Source organism: Salmo salar, chromosome 26 (assembly GCF_965601325.2).
Source record: "Salmo salar chromosome 26, fSalSal1, whole genome shotgun sequence".
NCBI lineage: Eukaryota > Metazoa > Chordata > Actinopteri > Salmoniformes > Salmonidae > Salmo > Salmo salar.
Genome location: NC_138316.1, coordinates 20,792,543 through 20,817,954, shown reverse-complemented (window position 1 = coordinate 20,817,954; position 25,412 = coordinate 20,792,543). Strand labels below are relative to the sequence as shown.

At 41.8% G+C, this 25,412-nt stretch overlaps 1 protein-coding gene and 1 non-coding gene across 3 annotated transcripts; one reads left to right on the top strand and one right to left on the bottom strand.

The window, feature by feature from the left end:
• Positions 1-5,416: 5,416 nt before the first annotated feature.
• On the top strand, positions 5,417-25,382 carry lipca (lipase, hepatic a). 2 transcript variants are annotated; one of them, XM_014175663.3, is made up of 9 exons: positions 5,417-5,700; positions 7,227-7,411; positions 11,100-11,279; positions 11,466-11,583; positions 13,610-13,846; positions 14,649-14,891; positions 18,619-18,733; positions 22,415-22,476; positions 24,669-25,382. In XM_014175663.3, the coding sequence occupies exons 1-9, from the start codon at positions 5,610-5,612 to the stop codon at positions 24,842-24,844; spliced, it is 1,407 nt and encodes a 468-aa protein (XP_014031138.1). In that variant the 5' UTR covers positions 5,417-5,609; the 3' UTR covers positions 24,845-25,382. The 2 variants fall into 2 exon arrangements, with proteins under 2 accessions (XP_014031138.1, XP_014031136.1); XM_014175661.3 differs by lacking the exon at positions 22,415-22,476 and adding an exon at positions 22,517-22,732 and having other exon boundaries at positions 5,418-5,700.
• Positions 24,416-24,488, bottom strand: trnar-acg (transfer RNA arginine (anticodon ACG)). Its single transcript has one exon. It is a non-coding gene; the product is annotated as a tRNA-Arg (tRNA).
• Positions 25,383-25,412: the final 30 nt, after the last annotated feature.

Below are 25,412 nucleotides of genomic sequence, written 5' to 3'. Positions count from 1 at the left end.
TTTATGGAATATCTACATAGGCGTACAGAGGCCCATTATCTGCAACCATCACTCCTGTGTTCCAATGGCACACTGTGTTAGCTAATCCAAGTTTATAATTTTAAAAGGCTAATTGATCATTACAAAACCCTTTTGCAATTATGTTAGCACAGCTGAAAACTGTTGTGCTGATTAAAGCAGTAATTATACTGGCCCTCTTTAGACTTGAGTATCTGGAGCATCAGCATTTGTGGGTTTGATTACAGGCTCAAAATGGGCAGAAACCAAGACCTTTCTTCTGAAACTCATCAGTCTATTGTTGTTCTGAGAAATGAAGGCTATTCCATGTGAGAAATTGCCAAGAAACTGAAGATCTCGTACAACGCCGTATACTACTCCCTTCACAGAACAGCGCAAACTGGCTCTAACCAGAATAGAAAGAGGAGTGGGAGGCCCCGGTGCACAACTTAGCAAGAGGACAAGTACATTAGAGTGTCTAGTTTGAGAAACAGATGCCTCACAAGTCCTCAACTGGCAGCTTCATTAAATAGTACCTGCAAAACATCAGTCTCAACGTCAACAGTGAAGAGGCGACTCCGGGATGCTGGCCTTCTAGGCAGATTTCCTCTGTCCAGTGTCTGTTCTCTTTTGCCCATCTTAATCATCTCTTTTTATTGGCCAGTCTGAGATATGGCTTTTTCTTTGCAACTCTGCCTAGAAGGCCAGCATTCCGGAGTCCCCTTTTCACTGTTGATGTTGAGACTGGTGTTTTGCGAATCCACAAATGCTGATGCTCCAGATACTCAACAGTCTAAAGAAGGACAGTTTTAATGCTTCTTTAATCAGAACAGCAGTTTTCAGCTGTGCTAACATAATTGCAAAAGGGTTTTCTAATGATCAATTAGCCTTTTAAAATTATAAACTTGGGTTAGCTAACACATCGTGACATTGGAACACAGGAGTGACGGTTGCTGATAATGGGCCTCTGTACGCCTATGTAGATATTTCATAAAAAATCAGCCGTTTCCGGCTACAATAGTCATTTACAACATTAACAATGTCTACACTGTGTTTCTGATCAATTGATGTTATTTTAATGGACAAAACATTTGCTTTTCATTCAAAAACAAGGACATTTCTAAGTGACCCCAAACTTTTGAACGGTAGTGTATATACCTAAAGGGGTCCTAAAATTCGAAATCAAATAGCTAAAGGATTCATAGTATGACCATCTTAGAACAATTCCATGTCAGCTCAGCAATATACTTTGTATCCCTCATTTACTCAGGTGTTTCCTTTATTTTGTCAGTTACCTGTACAATATGCTTTACATCCCACGGTTCAGTGTACTGTTGGTCACAGAGCTGACAACACAGGTAACAAAGACCTGTTTATCCTTGACCACACAGGTGACTGACTGTATGTAGTCACGGTCAGTGAGGGGGACAGGGGTCCACCTCCCCTCTTTACAGGTGGTATAACTGTAGGTTGACATGGGTCAGGTGACAGCAAACAGCAAACAAGCACTGCCTGTGTTTGAAAAAGCAAAGGTTCATTCTGTTTGCTCTTACCATAGGTTAACCTGCAGCTGACATCACAGATGACACAGGATGTTTCTTTAACTCTTTGGGCTCTGCCGCTAGTCATCTAATCTAAAGACGTGAGCTCAGACAGAAGTACAATACACTACTTTGTTTAAGTTAACAGCTGGGTGTCATTGCTTGATAAAACATTGTCTCCATATAAACTGAAATGAATAGATCGTGTTTATATACCATAGCTCTCCAAACAAACTTGGGAAATGTATATTTGAATTTGCAAACCTTGTCACCTCCAGAGTTAAATGACCCACACCAGTGGGACCCCATTTTTATTCGCAAGAATTTCTTGCCACCCCACCCTACCCCAAATATAATGACACAAACTTAAAATCAGTACATTTTGATTTTTACATCAACAAATAACCTTCAATTTACTCAATAGATGGGTTGGTTGTTTTGCAACAAAACCGACGAGTGCGCAACTATGGGGCAAACATGTAAACTATACTCTATCACAATGTTTATTGAAAACATAAATACATTTGCACAATGTGCACTTGTTGTCTCTAAAATACATTGTTATAGTTGTTGGTTTGCTAGCTTGCCATATTAGCATAGGTGTGGCATCAGTCAAAATACCTCAAAACAAGACATGGTATCAAGAACAAGGTAAAAACTAGCTGAAACAAACCACCTACGATTCCCCACATGGCAGCTTGTCATTGTTGCTAGCTATCTGGCCATCCAGAATCACAACAACATACGTCCTTGTGCCCTATTGAAGCATGCGCAACGTTTTTTGTGATGTTGTCAGATAACCTGTCTATAATCTGTGCTCTTACTTTTTTTGTAAAAAAATGATAATATATATATTTTTTAATGGCGACCCCAATGGAGTTACTCGGTGACTCACGACTCCGACTTTGAATACCACTGACCTACACTATAGAAAGAGACCAAACAGAGGTGCTATCCCACTGGGCACACCATGTAATTTCAACATGGACAATTGGATTATATTTGGTTAAGACTTTGATCAGTGAGATTACAACCTATAATATTACAACTCACTCAAAAAGAAACCCAAAAGTTTGTTAAATTCCCAATGTGTTATTACTATGCATTCAACCATCTAAAACCACAACCAAATTACAATGGAAAAACAATGTCACATTTTTGGTTTAGTAATGTGTTGTCACTGCACTTTAAACCATTTTTAAAGGTGTTGTTTATTTACACCCATTTCAAAACCTCTAAAGGATCCTTTTTTCCAATTTTCACCTGAAATGACATACCCAAATTTCACTTCCTGTAGCTCAGGACCTGAAGCAAGGGGTTCTAACAGGACCTCAGACACAGCGGGGTTCAAACTGTAGAACCCAGTTCCGACATTTGAATATAACAATTTATTTTATCAAACAAAACAATGCTACATTTTATCTCTGAGACCCTCAGGATGGCATATCAGAGCAAGATTATTGAATGTAAGTCCATTATTTACCTTCAGATGTGAATGTATCAAGCCAGTTGCTGTGATAAAAGTTTTTGTTGTGCACTCTCCTCAAACAAAAGCATGGTATTTTTTCACTGTAATAGCTACTGTAAATTGGACACGGAGGTTAGATTAACAAGAATTTAAGCTTTCTGCCCATATAAGACATGTCAATGTCCTGGGAAATGTTCTTGTTACTTACAACACGATGCTAATCACATTAGCGCAAGTTAGCTCAACCGTCCCGTTCTATGTTGGGGGTTTTGTCTAGTTTATTTATTTCTATGTTGGTTCTAGTTTATTTTTTCTATGTTGTCTAGTTTATTTATTTCTATGTTGGTTCTAGTTTATTTTTTCTATGTTGGGTTTTTGTATGATTCCCAGTTAGAGGCAGCTGGTCATCGTTGTCTCTAATTGGGGATCATATTTAAGTTGTTGTTTTTCCCACTAGGTTTTGTGGGATATTGTTTTGAGTTAGTGCATGTTGTACCTCTTCCTCACATTTTTTTTTTATAGTATGTATTGCATAGTTTCACATACAAATAAAGATGTGGAACGAAACGCACGCTGCGCCTTGGTCTCGTTCATACGACAGCCATGACAACCCAATAGTGATAAAACAAAAACAGGTTTTTAGAAATGTTTACAAATGTATAAAAAATAGAAAACTTAAATATTACATTTACATAAGTATTCAGACCCTTTCCTCAGTACTTTGTTGAAGCACCTTTGGCAGCGATTAGCTTTGCGTCTTCTTAGGTATAATGCTACAAGCTTGGCACACCTGTATTTGGGGAGTTTCATTCTTCTCTGCAGATCCTCTCAAGCTCTGTCAGGTTGGATGGGGAGCGTTCCTGTACAGCTATTTTCAGGACTCTCCAGAGATGTTCGTTCGGGTTCAAGTCCGGGCTCTGGCTGGGCCACTCAAGCACATTCAGAGACTTGTCCCAAGCCACTCCTGTGTTGTCTTGGCTGTGTGCTTAGGGTCGTTGTCCTGTTGGAGGGTGAACCTTCGCCCCCAGTCTGAGGTCCAGAGCGCTCTGGAGCAGGTTTTCATCAAGGATCTCTCTATACTTTGCTCCGTTCATCTTTCCCATGACCCTGACTAGTCTCCCAGTCCCTGCCATTGAAAAACATCCCCACAGCATGATGCTGCCACCACCATGCTTCACCGCAGGGATGGTGCCAGGTTTCCTCCAGACGTGACTCTTGGTATTCAGGCCAAAGAGTTATATCTTGGTTTCATCAGACCAGAGAATCTGTTTTCTCATGATCTGAGAGTCCTTTAGGTGCCTTTTGGTAAACTCCAAGCGGGCTGCCTTTTGCTTAAGAGTGGCTTTCATCTGGCCACTCTATTATAAAGGCCTGATTGGTGGAGTGCTGCAAAGATAGTTGTCTCATGGCTTGGTTTTTGCTCTGACATGCACTGTCAACTGTGGGACCTTATATAGACAGGTGTGTGCCTTTCCAAACCATGTCCAATCAATTGAATTTACCACAGGTGGACTCCAATCAAGTTGAAGACACATCTCAAGTATTAACATGATGACATAATCCTTTGGTTGAAATTTCACCCTCAAAACAACAGTTGATTACTTTTTGCAAATCCAATCAATTTTACAGATTCCACTTATCCATTGACGTTGGAACAAAGTTGATTCAACCAGTTTGTGCCCAGTGGGATGTGTACTGGCATGGACCAAGACAAATTGGACCAAGACAAAGCAGAATAAAGTACACCATGAGCCCAACTTCCAGAATTCAGCAAATACTGAGGTAAACACTCAGGTAAGTTGAGACAGAGTACATTGTAAAGTGGAACAGACAAAATATATGATTGTTAGTATGATTTCTTTGAAACTGATACCATTTTGGCAATTCGGCAGATTTTAGACCTGGAACAGATACCTTAAGTATTATGAATTTTTATTTTTGCTGTATGGTGTTCTAAATTACTTTTGAAGAACTCAGTCACTAGCATAACTGATGTATGCATAACCATAGTGATTTAGATGAGCACAGACACAAAGCAAACAGAAGTTGAAATAGTAGAACTAAGATTGTTAGTGCTTTTATCCCTTTTGTTAAAGAGATATTGATTCAAACTAAGACAATGGAGAGTGAGAGAGAACTGACAAATTCAAAGACATTTTTTCCAGAAGGTTCCAGTAAACTGAGGAAACACTAACAGGCACGGTTAACACTAACAGGTATGGTTAACGCTAACAAAAGCTTGGGTTCATCCAGGATCTTTGCTCTCTGCTACAAAACCGTCTGACAATCAGCCCAACACCCACCTCTGCACTTTTGCAATCCGGGACGACAGCCAATCAGGACCTGACTTGTCTCCCTTTCCCAGTTGCCCCTGCTCCTACTTTTTCCTACTCTGAGTACAAAGTGTTCTTTACTCTCTTCTTAAGCCCACCCTGACTTCATGAATCACCCCCTGCACATGTCTTCAGGGAGGGTCTCACCTCCAGCTCACACTCTGCTTAAATAATTCCAACTCTCCTCTTCTATTAGCCTCATTCAGCTGCTGTGCTCTCCACCTGAAGTGTGTGTGTATGTAGGATTACCTGGGAGTCTGTGTCGACACCATGGCTCTGGTCCAGGTGCTCAGAGTCCTGTGCTGCCTGCTGCTCACTTATCACCTGGGTGATGCCAGGAGAATCAAGGGAAGTGGAACAGGTGAGTGTCTGATTTGTCAATTATAAGGAACTTCAATCCTGGGTTGGGTGTTAATCAAAAATATTTTTAAGCCTTACTATAAAGACTACAGGCCATGCTTTATAAAATACAAAGAGGTACTTAAATATATTTTCTGCCCCTGGGTGGAAACAATTGATGTATATAAACCCTGGATTGCTGATGCTGTGTATTGGCCATTGAGAGGCTTTGTAGCACCTGGTTGGCCATGTTGACACTCCCCAGTAGGAGCAGTCCTCCATAGGAATGAATGGAATTCTACAGTATTTAAATGACATGTTTCAAGGACAAACGGACATGTATTTAAGTATTTTTGTTGTAGTGGGGACAGTAACGTTAGTAATCTAAAGACATTATAGATGGACGCATGGCGGCTTCAATACAGTGCCCCCTATTAGTCATCTAATGTTGTGAAATTGTTAGATGTTGCTGCACAGTCAGAACTAGAAGCGCATTTTCTGCTACACCAGCAATAACATCTGCTAAACACGTGTATGTGACCAATACAATTTGATTTAATTTAGTGTATATTTAAACCACCAGAGATTAATTCAATTGGTTAATATCTATTTCTAGGGGCTGTGCATATTTTCTGAATGCCCAAGTGCATGTTGTTCAAGTAATAACTCTCCTATTTGGGTCAAAATGGTGACTGTGAAATGACCAATTCTGAGAATGAAGATACTAACAGTGCTAGTTAGATGTAAAATATATTACTGTTGTGAAGGATCTACTACAATACTATCATTGTTGTGGCTGAAGTGACAACAATGTGGAGGGAGAGTTTGGCGAAAACACTGTGCATATAAAATATAAACAAATATAAAAAAAATAGGTATAAAAGATTAAATATTAATATAAAATATTAATATATAAATATACAAAAATACAGTCAGTTGTATGAACCAAAAAAATCTACCATCTCTAAGGGCTGTTTCCCAACTCATATTTCTTGCAATTACAAATGAAAGCTGGATTACAGCATCACCACTGTATATTGGGAAGTGTAGAACAAACATTTTCATGCACGTGCATTTCATACATACCTGATTATTGAACAGCACAGGGTTCAAACTCATTGATTTAGGAATTGATTCCCCTGTCCACTCAACCTCTGCATAGATTTTTTGTTCTGGTAAGTGTTAACTTGTGACTAGAGTCTGTGTATTCCTTGTCTAGCCTAGTGTTCACTCATGGTCAAACTAGACAAGGAATACACAGACTCTAGTCACAAGTTAAAACATACCAGAACCAAAAAATCTATGCAGAGGTTGAGTGGACAGGGGAATCAATTCCTAAATCAATGAGTTTGAACCCTGTGCTAATCAATAATCAGGTATGTATGAAATGCACATGCATGAAAATGCTTGTTCTACCACTCTATACACAATAATCTGTTGTTGTAGTTCAAAACACATCATTGTCAAATATAAAATCCTAAAACATTATACCTTTTAACTCTATTACTCTGCATTCGCCATGTTTTGTATTTTCTTTTACATTTGTAGTGGACCCGAAGCCTGTCCTGAGAATGAAGATGCCTCACATTACCAGCACAGTCTTTAAGCTCTACTCTGATGGTGCTAAAGACATGGAGGACTGGTGCACGGTGGAGGCTTTCAGACCTCATACTCAGACCTCCTGTGGTTTCAACAGCAGTCATCCTCTCATCATCATCACCCACGGATGGTCGGTACGGCCTGTTCTCTCCTCTCCTCCTGGCTCAACTAGTGATGACACATACACAACATGGCCATTAGGTCCTATGTAAAACACATCACTAATGGACGGTAGATGCACCCAATGATATACAGTGGAGGGAAAGATATAATATGGTGGCAGTTCTCCTTATTTTACTCAGTTGTTATTCTGCACTTCAGATGCAGGCCGGTAATCTGATGGAAACTGTAGTAAATTGGGGGGAATGAAGTTATATAGATTTGTATGTTCCCTTACAACAAAATGTGAGCCAAATGAGTAGGGTTGCAAAGCTACAGGTGAATTACCAAAGTTACCGGAATCTTCTATAATTTTGGTAATGAACAGGTAATATATCAAATCAAATCAAACTTTATTTGCCACATGCGCCGAATTCAACAAGTGTAGATTTTACCGTGAAATGCTTACTTACAAGCCCTTATCCAACAGTGCAGTTCAAGAAGAAGAAAATATTTACTAAGTAGGCTAAAATAAAAAGTAGTAATTAAAAGTAACACAATAAGAATAACAATAACGAGGCTATATACAGGGGGCACCGGTACCGAGTCAGTGTGCAGGGGTACAGGCTAGTTGAGGTAATCTGTACATGTAGGTGGGGGCGAAGTGACTATGCATAGGTAACAAACAAACAGCAAGTAGCAGCAGTGTACAGGGGGGGTTGTCAATGTAAATTGTCCAGTGGCGATTTTTATGAATTGTTCAACAGTCTAATGGCTTGGGGGTAGAAGCTGTTGTGGAGTAACTGGAGTCTCTGACAATTTTATGGGCTTTCCTCTGACACCGCCTATTATATAGGTCCTGGATGGCAGGAAGCTTGGCCCAAGTGATGTACTGGGCCATTCGCACTACCCTCTGTAGCGCCTTACGGTCAGATGCCGAGCAGTTGCCTTACCAGGCGGTGATGCAACCGGTCAGGATGCTCTCGATGGTGCAGCTGTAGAACCTTTTGAGGATCTGGGGACCCATGCCAAATCTTTTCAGTTTCCTGAGGGGGAAAAGGTTTTGTCGTGTCCTCTTCACGACTGTCTTGGTATGTTTGGATCATGAAAGTTTGTTGGTGATGTGGACACCAAAGAACTTGAAACTCTCGACCCGCTCCACTACAGCCCTGTCGATGTTAATGGGGGCCTGTTCGGCCCACCTTTTCCTGTAGTCCACGATCAGCTCCTTTGATTTGCTCACATTGAGGGAGAGGTTGTTGTCCTGGCACCACACTGCCAGTTCTCTGACCTCCTCCCTATAGGCCATCTCATCGTTGTTGGTGATCAGGCCTACCACTGTTGTGTCGTCAGCAAACTTAATGATGGTGTTGGAGTCGTGTTTGCCCACGCAGTCGTGGGTGAACAGGGAATACAGGAGGGGACTAAGTATACACCCCTGAGGGGCCCCAGTGTTACGGATCAGAGTGGCAGACGTGGTAACTTTTTTTGTAATTTATACTTGAATAACTTCTATAAATATATTCATACAGTTGAAGTCGGAAGTTTACATACACTTAGGTTGGAGTCATTAAAACTTGTTTTTCAACCACTCCACAAATTTCTTGTTAACAAACTATAGTTTGGCAAGTCGGTTAGGACATCTACTTAGTGCATGACACAAGTAATTTTTCCAGCAATTATTTACAGACAGATTATTTCACTTATAATTCACTGTATCACAATTCAAGTGGGTCAGAAGTTTACAGACACTAAGTTAACTGTCCCTTTCAACAGCTTGGAAAATTCCAGAAAATGATGTCATGGATTTAGAAGCTTCTGATAGGCTAATTGACATCATTTGAGTCAATTGGAGGTGTACCTGTGGATGTATTTCAAGGGCTACCTTCAAACTCGGTGCCTCTTTGCTTGACATCATGGGAAAATCAAAAGAAATCAGCCAAGACCTCAGAAAAAAATTGTAGACCTCCACAAGTCTGGTTCATCCTTGGGAGCAATTTCCAAATGCCTGAAGGAACCACGTTCATCTGTCCAAACAAAGGTACGCAAGTATAAACACCATGGGACCACGCAGCCGTCATACCGCTCAGGAAGGAGACGCGTTCTGTCTCCTAGAGCTGAACGTACTTTGGTGCGAAAAGTGCAAATCAATCCCAGCGCAACAGCAAAGGACCTTGTGAAGATGCTGGAGGAAACGGGTACAAAAGTATCTATATCCACAGTAAAACGAGTCCTATGTCGCTCAGCAAGGAAGAAGCTCCAAAACTGCCATAAAAAAGCCAGATTACGGTTTGCAACGGCACATGGGGACAAAGATCGTACTTTTTGGAGAAATGTCCTCTGGTCTGATGAAACAAAAATAGAACTGTTTGGCCATAATGACCATTGTTATGTTTGGAGGAAAAGGGGGATGCTTGCAAGCCGAAGAACACCATCCCAACCATGAAGCACGGGGGTGGCAGCATCATGTTGTGGGGATGCTTTGCTGCAGGAGGGACTGGTGCACTTTACAAATCGATGGCATCATGAAGATGGAAAATTATGTAGATATATTGAAGCAACATCTCAAGACATCAGTCAGGAAGTTAAAGCTTGGTCGCAAATGGGTCTTCCAAATGGACAATGACCCCAAGCATACTTCCAAAGTTGTGGTAAAATGGCTTAAGGACAACAAAGTCAAGGTATTGGTGTGGCCATCACAAAGCCCTGAACTCAATCCTATAGAACATTTGTGGGCAGAACAGAAAAAGTGTGTGCGAGCAAAGAGACCTACAAAAATGACTCTGTTACACCAGCTCTGTCAGGAGAAATGGGCCAAAATTCACCCAACTTATTGTGGGAAGCTTGTGGAAGGCTACCCGAAACGTTTGACCCAAGTAAACAATTTAAAGGCAATGCTACCAAATACTAATTGAGTGTATGTAAACTTCTGACCCACTGGGAATGTGATGAAAGAAATAAAAGCTGAAATAAATCATTCTCTCTACTATTATTCTGACATTTCACATTCTTAAAATAAAGTGGTGATCCTAAGACAGGGAATTTTTTACTAGGATTAATAGACCAGTGTGAAAAACTGAGTTTAAATGTATTTGGCTAAGGTGTAAACTTCTGACTTCAACTGTATATAGAATACATTTTTTATGTCTGTGTCCATATTGTCCATGAGTTTCTAGTGGTTATGTTTCATGATAAAAATGTTAAAAAAATAAAATTAAGAAAAGCAACTTATCAGCAATGGCATTATTTTCAATTACCTCTGCAACTCTTCCAACTATTTACTTTTTTCACAACTGCTTCAAGTTTGGTGACAAAATACATATTGACATATTAAAATAAATATAAAAATAAATACAAGGGTGTAAAAAAAAAATTAAAGTATATTTCATGCTGACACCCTCATATTAAACACCAATGGTATTCACTGAGTTGATGATTTATATTTTTGATAATGTTTTACAGCTTTGTCATTCTATTTTTTATTTTAAAACTATGTTATTTGATTCTTTTTTATATATTTCACATGTGATGAGGCCACGTAGAGGGCCAGAAATAATTACGTACACCTGTGATGATCTGGAGAACCCAAAAAAGCCACTAGATGTCATCTGATAAAATTCCCCCAAAAACCTTGAAAGTTACCATAATTCTGTGTATTCCAGTTAGATACCCTCCCTATGCAACCCTTCAAATTAGACTAAAACCCGTTTCTCTTTTTCCAAGATAAATGCTCTGATGGAGAGCTGGGTGCCCGTTCTTGCTTCTGCTCTGAAGACCAGTCTTGGAGATGTCAATGTGATCGTTACTGACTGGCTTTTACAGGCCAATATGAACTACCCTAACGCAGCCCAGAACACTAGGGCAGTGGGGAAGGACATAGCATTCCTGCTACAGTGGCTGCAGGTGAGAGTCAGGAAAGTGTTCAATGTGTTCGACAAGGACTGCCATAGCAAAGTACTGTTTGTGTGACAGAAATGTGAAGACAACCTCTTTAGGACATATAATATGTCTCCTACAAAAGACGATAATGTCACATCATCACCTCCTTTTCACATCAACACTAACACAATAACGATCTTTGTGTGTCAGGAGTTTTACCAGTTTCCTGCAGAGAAAGTTCATCTGATTGGATACAGTCTTGGTGCTCACGTCTCTGGATTTGCTGGAAGCTACCTGGGAGGACGTGGAAAGATTGGACGAATCACTGGTGAGGTTTTCTACTCTCTGTAAATATTTTGTCACACCATTTCCTGGCTAAATAATGCATTAGAGTTGTCATGACGTTGCCCTCTCTCTGGGTACAGCGAGCACAGTTGAATCCCCTCCCTCTGCACCAGGCCTTTTCTATGCACCATCCCCCTACCTACCTCCCCCTACCCAGGCTGCTGTGGTCAGAAGGCGGTCATAAATTCCAAAGGGAATGTCCTGCCTCACAGGCCACAGTTTTGAGACAGGGTGGTTTCATAGAGAGACAAAGGAATTCTTCCACCTCACCGGATGGGGGAACCGAACGACATTTATGTTCTGGAGAAGGTATAAAAGATCAGTGAAGAATCCAGCTACGAACTGGTCCGCTTGGTACAATTTTATGAAACTCATGAGAGACAATATTGCCATATTACCATAATAATGTTTATATAATAGCCTCAGCTATGGGACTTACATCTAAATGGTTGTATCAACGGAATGAATAAGGATAAACCTATTTGGAATATGTTGAGATGCTATGTACTGATGTTAATGTGAGAGAATTGTATTTCTGTTCAAAGCTTAACTAAGTCACCGGCACGCCCCCCAGGGACACAGACAGGACAAGGCGTCATGTGACAGCCTTTTCTACATTCAGTATATGAACCCCCACCCAGGGTTTCTTTCTTTAGACCAGCTTACCTCGAGAAGAGAGGGCCAAGGTTTGACCATGCATTCCTCTATTGAACTTTAACCATACCACGTGGTTAAACTTTTAGACTATCGATACCGACAGAATAATAAATAAGTCTTTGATATTAATTACTAGTCTGCAGCTAGAAATTCGGTATCATTGAACGCGAAGACCGACGAAACATTCATTCTATAACGACATTAATGAATGTCGTTTTGAAAGATCCATTCTAACCAAGAGAGAGAAAGAGAGGACGAAACTCTCCAACAAAGATCACGATGACACACTGAGCGTAAATATATATATTGATTGCAATTGTTTCCGAATGAGTGAGCGTTCATGTGCAAAGGATTAGCATATCAATTGTTAATATTTATCAACTCTGTAGTGTCTTCTCCGCTGCCCCCACACCCCTTGTTTGTTTAACAAGCTGCCATGCCGGTTTAGCCCACTAGGACACATTCCTCTACCATTGCTTTGTAACAATACCTACTGTTTTGTATGCTTTCTGTGAATTAATTAGTTTAGTAAATAAATGATTTTAAGACCATTGATGTATGGATGACTTAGTGAAGACAGGGTTCGTGCAGATAACAACAATTTACGACGTTTGGAATGAGACTGACGGGAGGTAAAAATAAGTCATTAAATCAGAAGACTCATAGGTCAGATATTATGATATCTGGAAAGTTATATTAGGAAAATTATAACTTTGTAAACTGAATATTTTCCTTGGTGTCCCGACCTTATAGTTCATTACAGTTACACGATTAATCAGTTAATCGCGTAATAATAATTACAGAGAGTTATTTGATAAAAATAAGTCTTTGGTTTTAATGATGCTGTCACGAATTGCTAGGAGTGGTGGTAGGAGTCAGGCGCAGAGAGCAGAGGTAAGGAAATAATGATATATTTTCTCCGGTACAAAACGGTCAACGCCAACACAACAGGCGCGTGAACAAAATGACCAACCCAGTAATAACGGTCACACAGTCCGGAAAGAAAATCAAGGCGAAATAGCCAGCACATCCAAAAAGCACACTGACATAAAATAATCCCGCTCAAACCTGGGCGGGCTAAGCAGGCTTAAATAAACACAAATCAAGACACTCAAATAGGGAACAGGTGCAACCAATAAGACATACAATCAGAAAAGGAAAAAAGGATCAGCGGCGGCTAGTAGGCCGGCGACGACGACCGCCGAGCGCCGCCCGAGCAGGCAGGGGAGCCACCTTCGGTGGGATACGTGACAGATGCCCAAAGACACGACAGAGTACAATTCTTATAGAAGTATCCAAGTCTAATGGCACTCCGGTGAAAAGCCTGAGATCCTTTGTGTTTCTTTGTCCAGGTCTGGATCCAGCAGGTCCCCTGTTTGAGGGCATGGCAGCATCAGACAGACTGTCCCCTGATGATGCCCTCTTTGTGGATGCCATCCACACCTACACCCAAGAACGCATGGGGCTGAGTGTGGGAATCAAGCAACCTGTGGCACATGTTGACTTCTACCCCAACGGGGGTGACTTCCAACCAGGATGCCACCCTTTCCGGAGCTTAATGGAACATATCGCCTTGCATGGAATCAATGGTGAGTCTGTCACGGTGGTGGAGTGGGGAGGTGAGAGTCATTTGGCATATAGAAAAATATTGGTAGGGTATATTAAGGAGAAGAGCTATTTTTGATCAAAGTAAACCATTACCATTTACCTTGCAGAGAGGCACAAACTAAAATAATAAAGCAGTATTGTGTGAAAGCAGTGCCTCATCTTATATTCACGCTGCTCTCCTGAATATGAATAGAATTCCCAATAGTCAGAAATAAGTGGTAGTGGGATTTTGGGGGATTCAATCAAACTTTTTTTTTCTTACATGAAAGACAGAAGCACATTAAAGCATCTGTCATCCTCATGAGTTAATTAGCCAAATACGTCTCCCTCAGCACTGTCCGTCCACTCTGCATTCTGCCTCCAGGCTGGTATGAGATCTCCTCAGGAGAAGCTGGCCTGAAGACAGGTCTCAGATCAGTCAGCTCACAGACATAAAGAGGTTGACAGGCCTTTTTACCCAGAGAAGTGACAGGACATTATGACAGATCTGCTTTGGGGATAATGACCAATCCCCAAATAATGACCAACTAAAAAGTATAATCAGGATCTTGTTAAGGCGTAGTCTGTATTCTGAGGAGAGGAAAAGATTGAAGGCTGACACAGATACAGTTCTGAATAGCCTCAGTCACAGTTTAGTTTAACCAGGGCTAGAATGATGCAGTGACCTGATCACAAAGGGGAACATTTGAGTCCAAAGTTTGAATGCTCAATTCATATGTGTTACAGTCTTATTACCTGCCCCCTTTTTAAATTCCACTCACATTTCCACTCTTTCTCTCCTAGGTTTTGAGCAGACAGTGAAATGTGCCCATGAGCGTTCAGTCTACCTGTTCATCGACTCCCTTCTGAACAAAGACAAGCAGATCATGGCCTACAGATGCAGGGATGACAATGCCTTTGAGAAGGGTACCTGCCTGGACTGCCGTAAGAACAAATGCAACACACTGGGCTATAACGTCAGGAGGGTGCGCAGTGCCACCGGCAAGAAGCTCTACCACAAGACCCGCTCTCACATGCCCTACAAACGTAAGTGCACACAATGGTGTCCCATGTCCCTTACAGACAAAACCCACTCTTCCATGTACTTAGGAAATACTGTAGAATGTCAGAACTTAACAAGCAGGAAAGTGTGTAGTTAGCACAGGCAGGAGCCTAGAGTAATACATGTTAACTTCATGGCATTGTACTGTACTGTACAAAACCAGGAATAACATTTTGCAGAAGAGCTTTCTGGAACACAAGTCCATGGTCAATAACACCATAAAGTCTCATGGGAAGAGAAAAAAAGGGAATTGTAGGCATGTTACATTGTTTGATGCAAAGACCATATTAGTTGGGACACACTTTGATGAATATATGCCATGACAAGTTCTCACTAGGAAATAAGGGTCTAGGGTCTATTTCAGATCAAGGGGACAGTTTTTGGTATCTGTAGAGCACTTTGTGAAAGCTGCTGATGTAAAAAGGGATTTATAAAATATATTTGATTGATATGATGAACTTTGATAAGGAGGAGGAGCTTAGAAATCTGAGACTGGCTTTATTGAAAAAAAAATTATCTGCTGTGGAGCACAGCCAATAACAGCCACTTTAAAGCTTCTCCTCCTCTGAAGCCAATTAAAGTCCTATCCCAGTCTCCTTTTCACTTTTCTAAACTTTATTTAACTAGGCAAGTCAGTTAAGAACAAATTCTTATTTTCAATGACAGCCTAGGAACAGTGGGTTAACTGCCTTGTTCAGGGGCAGAACAACAGATTTGTACCTTGTGTATCTTGCAACCTTTCGGTTACTAGTCCAACACTCTAACCACTAGGCTACACTGCCGCCCCAACTTTTTCACTGTTGGCGTTGAGACTGGTGTTTTGCGGGTAGTATTTAATGTATTAAAAAAATTATGTTTTAAGCAAAATAGTGTTTTCTAGACAAAACTGCAAACTTCAAGGAGTAGGCCATTCAAGGAGTTGGTCTGACGGTGCCCTCTGGTGTCATCGGCCTCCCCCTTGCTTGAGGAAACAATTGAGGAGCAATAGAGAACAAAATACGAAAGGCCCACCCCCCCACTTTTGCCATGTCATGAGGATACCTGGACCACATATTAAGATGTGCCTTTTGTTAAATTAATCAGGTGATAAATGAAGAGCATTCTGGGAGGACACACACTGACCTACCACATACCTGCTGAACTATCACATTACATACACAGGGGTTTTCTCTCCTCTAGTTCTAATCATCCCGTCAGGTTGGTTCAGGACTTTCTGGTTCAGGCCCTGGAGAGGGATTGGCCTGTCTCCATGGTTACAGAGCCCCTCCCCCTGCTCATACACTCCTCCCCCCAGAGACTAAATGCCTGTTGCCCTGAGATACAAGACACACACACACATTGCTACTGGCTACACCCCACCCACACACATCACCACACACAACCTCGGATGATCATGAACACATAGACACTAGTGGACTTACTGGCAGACACACACATAACCTACGACTCAGAGGATGAGGGAAGGGAGAGAGACTGTAGCAGCTGTGGTAGGGAGTGTGTTGGTGAGGGAGAGGTCAGTGTGTGTGAAGGTGAGGGAGAGGAGTGCGTAGGTGTTGGGGGTACGTGCTGCGTCCTTCTCTACTGCCTCAGATGCAGATACTGAGAGAGGAGAGAGAGGAGAGAGAGGAGGTTCTGCATGGTGTGAGCGGCCTAGTCTTTCAGAGAGTTCACATCAGTCCCTGGTCCCCGCCTGCCTTCCACCAGCTCCTCGTCTGGGGAGCATGGCCCAAAGCCTCTCAGTCAATCTCTGACCTGGGGCGGAGTCTGGAGCGTCTGCTGCCCCCCTACTGGCTTTCCCTGGCTGAGGAGCAGGGGTCTCTGTGGCTGGCGGCCGAGCCAATGGGACGGCTAGGCCGGCTGTGGGCTGATGACCTCACTGATGACGTCAGTGTGTGTCTGAACCTTGACCTCCTGGCGTCACTGGTCTACTGAAATCAATTTAAACTTTATTTGCCACATGCACCGAATGCAACAAGTGTAGATTTTACCGTGAAATGCTTACTTACAAGCCCTTAACCAGCAGTGCAGTTCAAGAAGAAGAAAATATTTACTAAGTAGGCTAAAATAAAAAGTAATAATAAAAAGTAACACAATAATAATAATAACAATAACAAGGCTATATACAGGGGGCACCGGTACCGAGTCAGTGTGCAGGGGTACAGGCTAGTTGAGGTAATCTGTACATGCAGGTGGGGGCGAAGTGACTATGCATAAGTAACAAACAAACAGCGAGTAGCAGCAGTGTACAAGGGGTGCAATGTTCAGCAGTATAATGGTACTCCCTCACTGACTTGCTCCTGCTCTGGTCACCTGACCCCCACTTCCTCAACCACTTCCTGCTCCGCCCATTGCCAGAGCAACCATTCCATCCCTTCTCCCTGTTTCCACAGAGCTTTGTTTATGACATCAGCTTCTGGGCGGGGCCAGACAGGCAGGAGGCAGAGTTTCATGCTCTAGTCAGAGAGACCAGTAGAGAGACGGTAGAGAATGTTACACTCATAGACACCTGCACACCCTACACACACACCTACACACACCCTGGACCAGTAACTGAAAGGTTGGGCCAGTAACTGAAAGGTTGCTGGATAAAATCCCTGAGCTGACAAGGTAAACATCTGTTGTTCTGCTCCTGAACAAGGCAGTTAACCCACTGTTCCCTGGTAGGCTTTCACTGTAAATAACAATTTGTTCTTAACTGACTTGCCTAGTTAAAAAAAGGTAAAATAAAAAAGAGGTGACGCTGGGCTTCTTAGGCAGAGTTATCTGTCCAGTGACTGTGTTCTTTTGCCAATCTTAATCTTTTATTTTTATTGGCCAGTCTGAGATATGGCTTTTCTTTGCAACTCTGCCTAGAAGGCCAGCATCCCGGAGGCGCCTCTTCACTGTTGACGTTGAGACTGGTGTTTTGCGGACACTATTTAATGAAGCTGCCAGTTGAGGACTTGTGAGGCGTCTGTACTTGTCCTCTTGCTCAGTTGTGCACCGGGGCCTCCCACTCCTCTTTCTATTCTGGTTAGAGCCAGTTTGCGCTGTTCTGTGAAGGGAGTAGTATACGGCGTTGTACGAGATCTTCAGTTTCTTGGCAATTTCTCGCATGGAATAGCCTTCATTTCTCAGAACAACAATAGACTGATGAGTTTCAGAAGAAAGGTATTGGTTTCTGCCCATTTTGAGCCTGTAATCAAACCCACAAATGCTGATGCTCCAGATACTCAACAGTCTAAAGAGGGCCAGTTTAATTACTGCTTTAATCAGAACAACAGTTTTCAGCTGTGCTAACATAATTGCAAAAGGGTTTTCTAATGATCAATTAGCCTTTTAAAATTATAAACTTGGATTAGCTAACACAACGTGCCATTGGAACACAGGAGTGATGGTTGCTGATAATGGGCCTCTGTACGCCTATGTAGATATTCCATAAAAAATCTGCCGTTTCCAGCTACAATAGTCATTTACAACATTAACAATGTCTACACTGTATTTCTGATCAATTGATGTTATTTTAATGGACATAAAATGTGCTTTTCTTTCAAAAACAAGGACATTTATAACTGACTCCAAACTTTTGAACGGTAGTGTATATTGGAGCAGCTACATAGGTTAAAGTTCAAAACATTGTTTAGTGATGATGAAGATATTATGCACTTTTATATGTGGTATGTCTTGTCCATGTCATCTTTCATGACTTCTCCTCTCTTATTCTCCCTGCAGTCTACCACTACCAGTTCAGGATTCAATTTGTCAACCAGATAGAGAAGACTGAGCCCACTCTCATCATCTCTCTCACTGGGACAAAGGAGGACAGCCCTGAAATGCCCATCACTTTGTGAGTATCACACCAGACAAGGCCCTGATGTGAGCTGAGTTTTCATACAGACAGTACACCGGTGTCACGGTCGCCGTAGTAAATGGACCAAGGCGCAGCGGGTCGAGTGCTCATCTTAACTTTATTTGTGAACACTTATTAAACAAACCAAGAAACCAACGAACTAACAGTCTTGCAGGCTAAATACAGCAGTGCAAAGAACAACCTCCCACAATACCCATAAAAAACATACTCCTAAATATAGGACCTTCAATCAGAGGCAACGATACACAGCTGCCTCCAATTGAAGGCCCCAATCCCAAATACCTAAACATAGAAATAAACACCCTAGACTCGACATTGAAATATACAATATAGAACTAAACCAAAACCCCGGAATACATAAATCAAACACCCCTCTACATAAACACACACTCCAAACCATATAAAACAAATACCCCCTGCCACGTCCTGACCAAACTATAATAACAAATAACCCCTTTACTGGTCAGGACGTGACAACCGGGGCTACAGTGTTCAAGTCTCTACATGCAGTGCCAAGTGAATGTCAACACACCTCTTGCACAGTCTTCACATTTTTCTGCCTTAAAATTAAATCTAAAATGTGATTAAATTAGATTTTTTTCCTACAGACCTATTCCACATTTTCAAAGTGAAAGAATATTAAAGAAAATTTTCCAAATTAATAAAAAATGAAGATGTCTTGATTGTATATGTCTTCACACCCCAGAGTTATACTTGGTGGAAGCACCTTTGGCAGCCATCACAACTGTTAATAATTTTTAATAAGATTCTACCAACTTTGCACAACTCTTAGGGCAACATATAATCTATTGTTTTTGATTAAATTGCTCAAGCTCAGTAAATTTGGTTGGGAATCATTGATGGACAGTAATATTTAAACTTTGTCTCTGATTTTCAAGCAAATTTAAGTTAGAACGTAGATTGGACCAGGAACGCTCAACACCTCTAGAAAAGCCATTCTGGTGTGTCTTTGGCATTAACATTTGTGTAACATTTGTATGTTATACATTCAGAAAACTGACACAGGGTTTCCACTAACTTTTTATCTGAGCTTTGCTCCTTTCATATATCTTTTGATCCTGACAAACTCCCCAGTCCCTGCAGGTGACAAACATACCCATAACATGATGCTGCCACCACAATACTTGAAAATACAGAGGATCAACAACATTGCATTCACTCTACATTACTGGCCTGTATGACAAAGTGAAAAGAAGGAAGCTTGTGTTAAAAATTCCACTAAAAACATCCATTCTGTTTGCAACAAGGCCGTTAAGTAATACCGCAATACAACACGGCAAATAAAATAACTACATTAAAAACTACAGGCTTGGGTCAAATCCAATACAACATAACGCAGAGTGAAACCCTCTGTAATTTTAAGTATTGTGGTGGCAGCATCATATTATGGGTATGCTTGTCACCAGCAGGGACTGGGAGTTTGTCAGGATCAAAAGAAATATGAAAGGAGTGAACCCCAGATAAAAAGTTACTCATTAGTGTTACAAGGTCTCAGGTGTGAATGGGGAGCAGGTGTGTTAAATTTGGTGTCCTCGCTCTCACACTCCCTCATACTGACTGGTCACTGGAGGTTCAACATGGCACCTCATGGCAAATAACTCTCTGAGGATCTGAAAAAAAGAATTGTTGCTCTACATAAAGATGGCCTGGGCTATAAGAAGATTGCCAAGAGCCTGAAACTGAGCTGCAGCACGGTGGCCAAGACCATACAGCGGTTTAACAGGACAGGTTCCACTCAGAACAGGCCTCGCCATGGTCGACCAAAGAAGTTGAGTGCACGTGCTCAGTGTCACATCCAGAGGTTGGCTTTGGGAAATAGACGTATGAGTGCTGCCAGCATTGCTGCAGAGGTTGAAGGGGTGGGGGGTCAGCCTGTCAGTGCTCAGACCATACGCCGCACACTGCATCAAATTGGTCTGCATGGCTGTCGTCCCAGAAGGAAGCCTCTTCTAAAGATGATGCACAAGAAAGCCCGCAAACAGTTTGCTTAAGACAAGCAGACTAAGGACATGGATTACTGGAACCATGTCCTGTGGTCTGATGAGACCAAGATAAACTTATTTGGTTCAGATGGTGTCAAGCGTGTGTGGCGGCAACCAGGTGAGGAGTACAAAGACAAGTGTGTCTTGCCTACAGTCAAGCATGGTGGTGGGAGTGTCATGGTCTGGGGCTGCATGAGTGCTGCCAGCACTGGGGAGCTACAGTTCATTGAGGGAACCATGAATGCCAACATGTACTGTGACATACTGAAGCAGGGCATGATCCCCTCCCTTCGGAGACTGGGCCACAGGGCAGTATTCCAACATGATAACGACCACAAACACACCTCCAAGACGACCACTGCCTTGCTAAAGAAGCTGAGGGTAAAGATGATGGACTGGCCAAGCATGTCTCCAGACCTAAACCCTATTGAGCATCTGTGGGGCATCCTCAAACGGAAGGTAGAGAAGTGCAAGGTCTCTAACATCCACCAGCTTCGTGATGTCGTCATGGAGGAGTGGAAGAGGACTCCAGTGGCAACCTGTGAAGCTCTGGTGAACTCCATGCCCAAGAGGGTTAAGGCAGTGCTGGAAAATGATGGTGGCCACACCAAATATTGACACTTTGGGCCCAATTTGGACATTTTCACTTAGGGGTGTACTCACTTTTGTTGCCAGTGGTTTAGACATTAATGGCTGTGTGTTGTGTTATTTTGAGGGGACAGCAAATGTACACTGTTATACAAGCTGTACACTCACTACTTTACATTGTAGCAAAGTGTCATTTCTTCAGTGTTGTCACATGAAAAGATATACTCAAATATTTACAAAAATGTGAGGGGTGTACTCACTTTTGTGAGATGCTGTATATATTGAGGGTTCCTGAATGGTCCGGTCTCAGCCCTGACTTAAATCTGCTTGAAAATCAGAGACAAGGTTTGAATATTTCTGTCCATCCTAATTTACTGAGCTTGAGCAATTTTTACAAAATAACTATGGATATATATGATGCCATGTGCAAGGTTGGTTGAATCTTATTAAAAATGATTCACAGCTGTAGCGGCTGTCAAATGTGCTTCAACCAAGTAATAACTCTGGGGTGTGAAGACAATCGATACATCTTCATTTTGTTTTACTAATTTAGAAGATTTTCTAGAATTAGATTGTGTAGATCTATCTAATTGAATCCCTTTTCAGATTGAATTTAAAGTCAGCTAAATGTGAAGACTGTGCAAGTGGTCTGTAGACTTTCACTAGAGACTGCATCCAGTCAGCTGTACAACATAGGGTAGCAGTAACGGAAGTACATGGAAACAGCTCATACCTCTGAATGAAATAGGACTATGAATGGAGAGGGAGATATCAATAATTGATGTGTGTGCATCACAAAGGAACACTCTCCCTGCCAACCTACATTTTGATCCCATTCTGCTCTATATCGCCTAATGAATGATTCACGTGCATCTACACTGAGTCACATGGTTTTCCCTCCCTACTGTCACACTTCTGGAGGGGGATGAAAATACTGTATTTCCTCACCACCACCCCTGAATGTCCTTATAAAAGAGGCTGCCCAAGACTATGGTTATTTCACATGCACAGCTGTTTCAGCTAATAAATAACAATGTAATAGTCAAACCCTTCTTCTGCTTTTCAGGTTCATTACTTGCAGCCCATGTGTGAAAGAAACCTGGGAAAAACCTGAAGAAGTGCATCAAGGTAAATGTACTTCTCTCTAACCTCTCTCTCTTTCTCTCAGCATCGAGGAGATCTCAGGCAATAAGACATACACCTTTCTGATCACCCTGGACTCAGACATTGGGGACCTGATGATGCTGAAGTTCCGCTGGGAGGGGAGTGTTGTAAACAATATGTGGAGCAAGATGCAGACCTTTAACCCCTGGAGCAGTGGGGGAATGAATGCCAAGCTCACCGTGGGCAAAATCCGTGTCAAAGCAGGCGAGACACAAAATAGGTGGGTATCCATCCCTCTGGGGGGCAAGGAGGGTGTGAGATTGAATTGCATTAATAAAGATCAATAAAGGCCGTTGAGGAATGGGTGGGTAGGTGAGAAGGGAGCGGACACACTGAGAGCTCTGTCTGCTAACGTGCTCGTTTGGCTCGTTAGTCACCCAGCTATGAACTACCAGAGGGGCTCAGCTTTCTCTGGATGGTAAGGTTATGTAACACTAATTGTGATAAGGCACACTGACTGCAGCCCTCGTTATATAACAAGATTAAAGATACATAAATAATGAAATAGATAGTTAGTGGAAGGCATGTAATCCTAATGGGTATACACAGGCAGAGACAGGCTTGTGGGGCATAGTGGAGTCTTGTCATAGTGCCCCTGCTCTGGAAAATACACTGTATGCTACATGAGAGAGAGATCACAGATGCACCAGTTAGCCTATAGGCTGTTGGATGCTGTGTTTTAGTTGTCAGGATGTCCATGTCATATTACGTTGTAAATTAATTCATGCAAGAGCACATTATAAATCTTAAAGGTTAAGGCTGTATAGGCTCCACTGCATGTGCAGCATCCATTCCACCCTTGAGATGCTGTGCTATAAATATCAATCTTTCTAACAAGCACCACAAAATACCATAATAATCATGTATACTATGAGTTGATCAATATCAGCAGTATACTGAACCACACAGTACAAGCATTTTTGTCTGTTTGAGGCCTACAGTACAGTATTTCCGAAAAGTACTATTTCAATGGCAATTGACGCCCTCTGGTGTGTGAATTATGAAAGATATCTATCGTGGATCTACTTTTCTCCTCACTTTGAATTTTAACGCATGTTACAGTTTTGGACTTTGATTCCGCCTAATCCGAACTGTTGATGTTGCATATAGCACACGTTGACAAAGTGTCACTGATTTTCAAATCTCACTCAAAATTAGGAATCGAACCTATAATCTTCTGATTCTTAGTCAGACGCGTTATTCATTGCGCCACAAGCACGCTACTGAATGACAAGACACCATAACTACCATCTGATTGGTCAATTCTGGATACTTGGTAGCAGACGGCAATATGATTGGTTATTATGGTTATTCGTCGCATCCAATTTGTGGACATTGAGGGGATTCGATTAATCTGGGCCAGGCGCCCGGTAATGGGTGTTTTTCACCGGGTGAAATTTGGAATCGGACTGCCTCCCTGGCGTGACCCCCGTTCAAAACCAACGCCGAAGTCGGCTCAAAACAAAAGTGACGCAATTAAGTACGTCGAGTAATGAATAGGATTCAGTGTTTTCACCTGCAAAAGTGATAGTTTTTTATTTTATGAAAACGATTTATCTGCCTTCCCAATTAAAACTACTTAGAACATTCGAACATATATTTTAAGGAAAAGTTATGTTGAATGTTTCTGGACGACGCACCATGCTGCCTTGTCGACAACATGATCGAGCGGAGTAGACTCGACTACTGTTCGATTTGAGAAGGGCGCTCCTCCCTCACCGCTTTTGCCCGTTCACGTTCACGACCGGTAACCCCGCGGCTCAGCATAATCGAATCTGCCCATTGATACCGCATCAGCGTTACTGGTGTATATATGAGCTATGCATTTATGGCACATATAGGCAAAGACACAGCACAAATTCACAAGATATCGCTAATTTCATTCAGACATAGACAAAATGCACGAGCTTGCCAGGAGTCGAACCTAGAATCTTCTGATCCGTAGTCAGACGCGTTATCCATTGCGCCACAAGCCCACTTATTGTTTACAGAGCCACGGTTGCTTTCCTCTCATTGGTGAAATATAGTTTCCTGGCGAGGGACGGTAATTTGATTGTTATGGTACTTATAACCAATAATTTTATTACAGAACAATACAGTAGGCTTCATCATCAGACACACCAGACACACCTGATCATGTACAACTCTGTTTTTAGGACGACTTTTTGTGCCCAGACAAGTGATGGAATATACATTCGGCCATCGCAAGAGAATGTCTTCGTGCGCTGTGAAGAAAATGCTCAAAAACAGCGCAGAAGAAAAACGCGTTTGTCTTGAGTCGGATACTTCGATCAGCTGGGCCGGCTCTAGTTTTTTGGGGGCTCTAAACTAGATTTGGTCTCGCCACCTCACCGCAAAACATTTTAGTGCCAGCTGACAGTTGAGCGGAAATGTTATGTTTTACAGTTCATTTCCTGCAGTTCTACTGGGCCAGAAAGAAAATGTTGCAATTTTATAACAAATGTAATGCAATTCTACAAATTTTGCCATGGGACAGATTATATATATATATTTGCAGTTTCACACCTAATTTCATACAATTGTACCCATTTTTGCTATTTCAAAAAATTATTTCCTGCAATTCTACACATTTTGCCATGACTTATGCCATGTTAATATGAGTGAGAATGACTATCAAAATCAATGGGGGACCCCTGAATGCCCAGTCGGTATTCGATTACTACAAGTTTAGATAGATTGGTAGTTAGCTGGCTAGACTAAGAATTGACATGGGTAATTGTCAGCCAATCAAGTGACTGACATAAGTTAAAAACTGCTGATGCACAACCACCTGGTGTATTCTACTATTTTTACTCTCAAAAGTAAGTTGAGACCCTGACTAAATAAAACATTGGTTTGTAATATTTCAATTTTCTCCAACTACAGTATCTGTTTTCCAA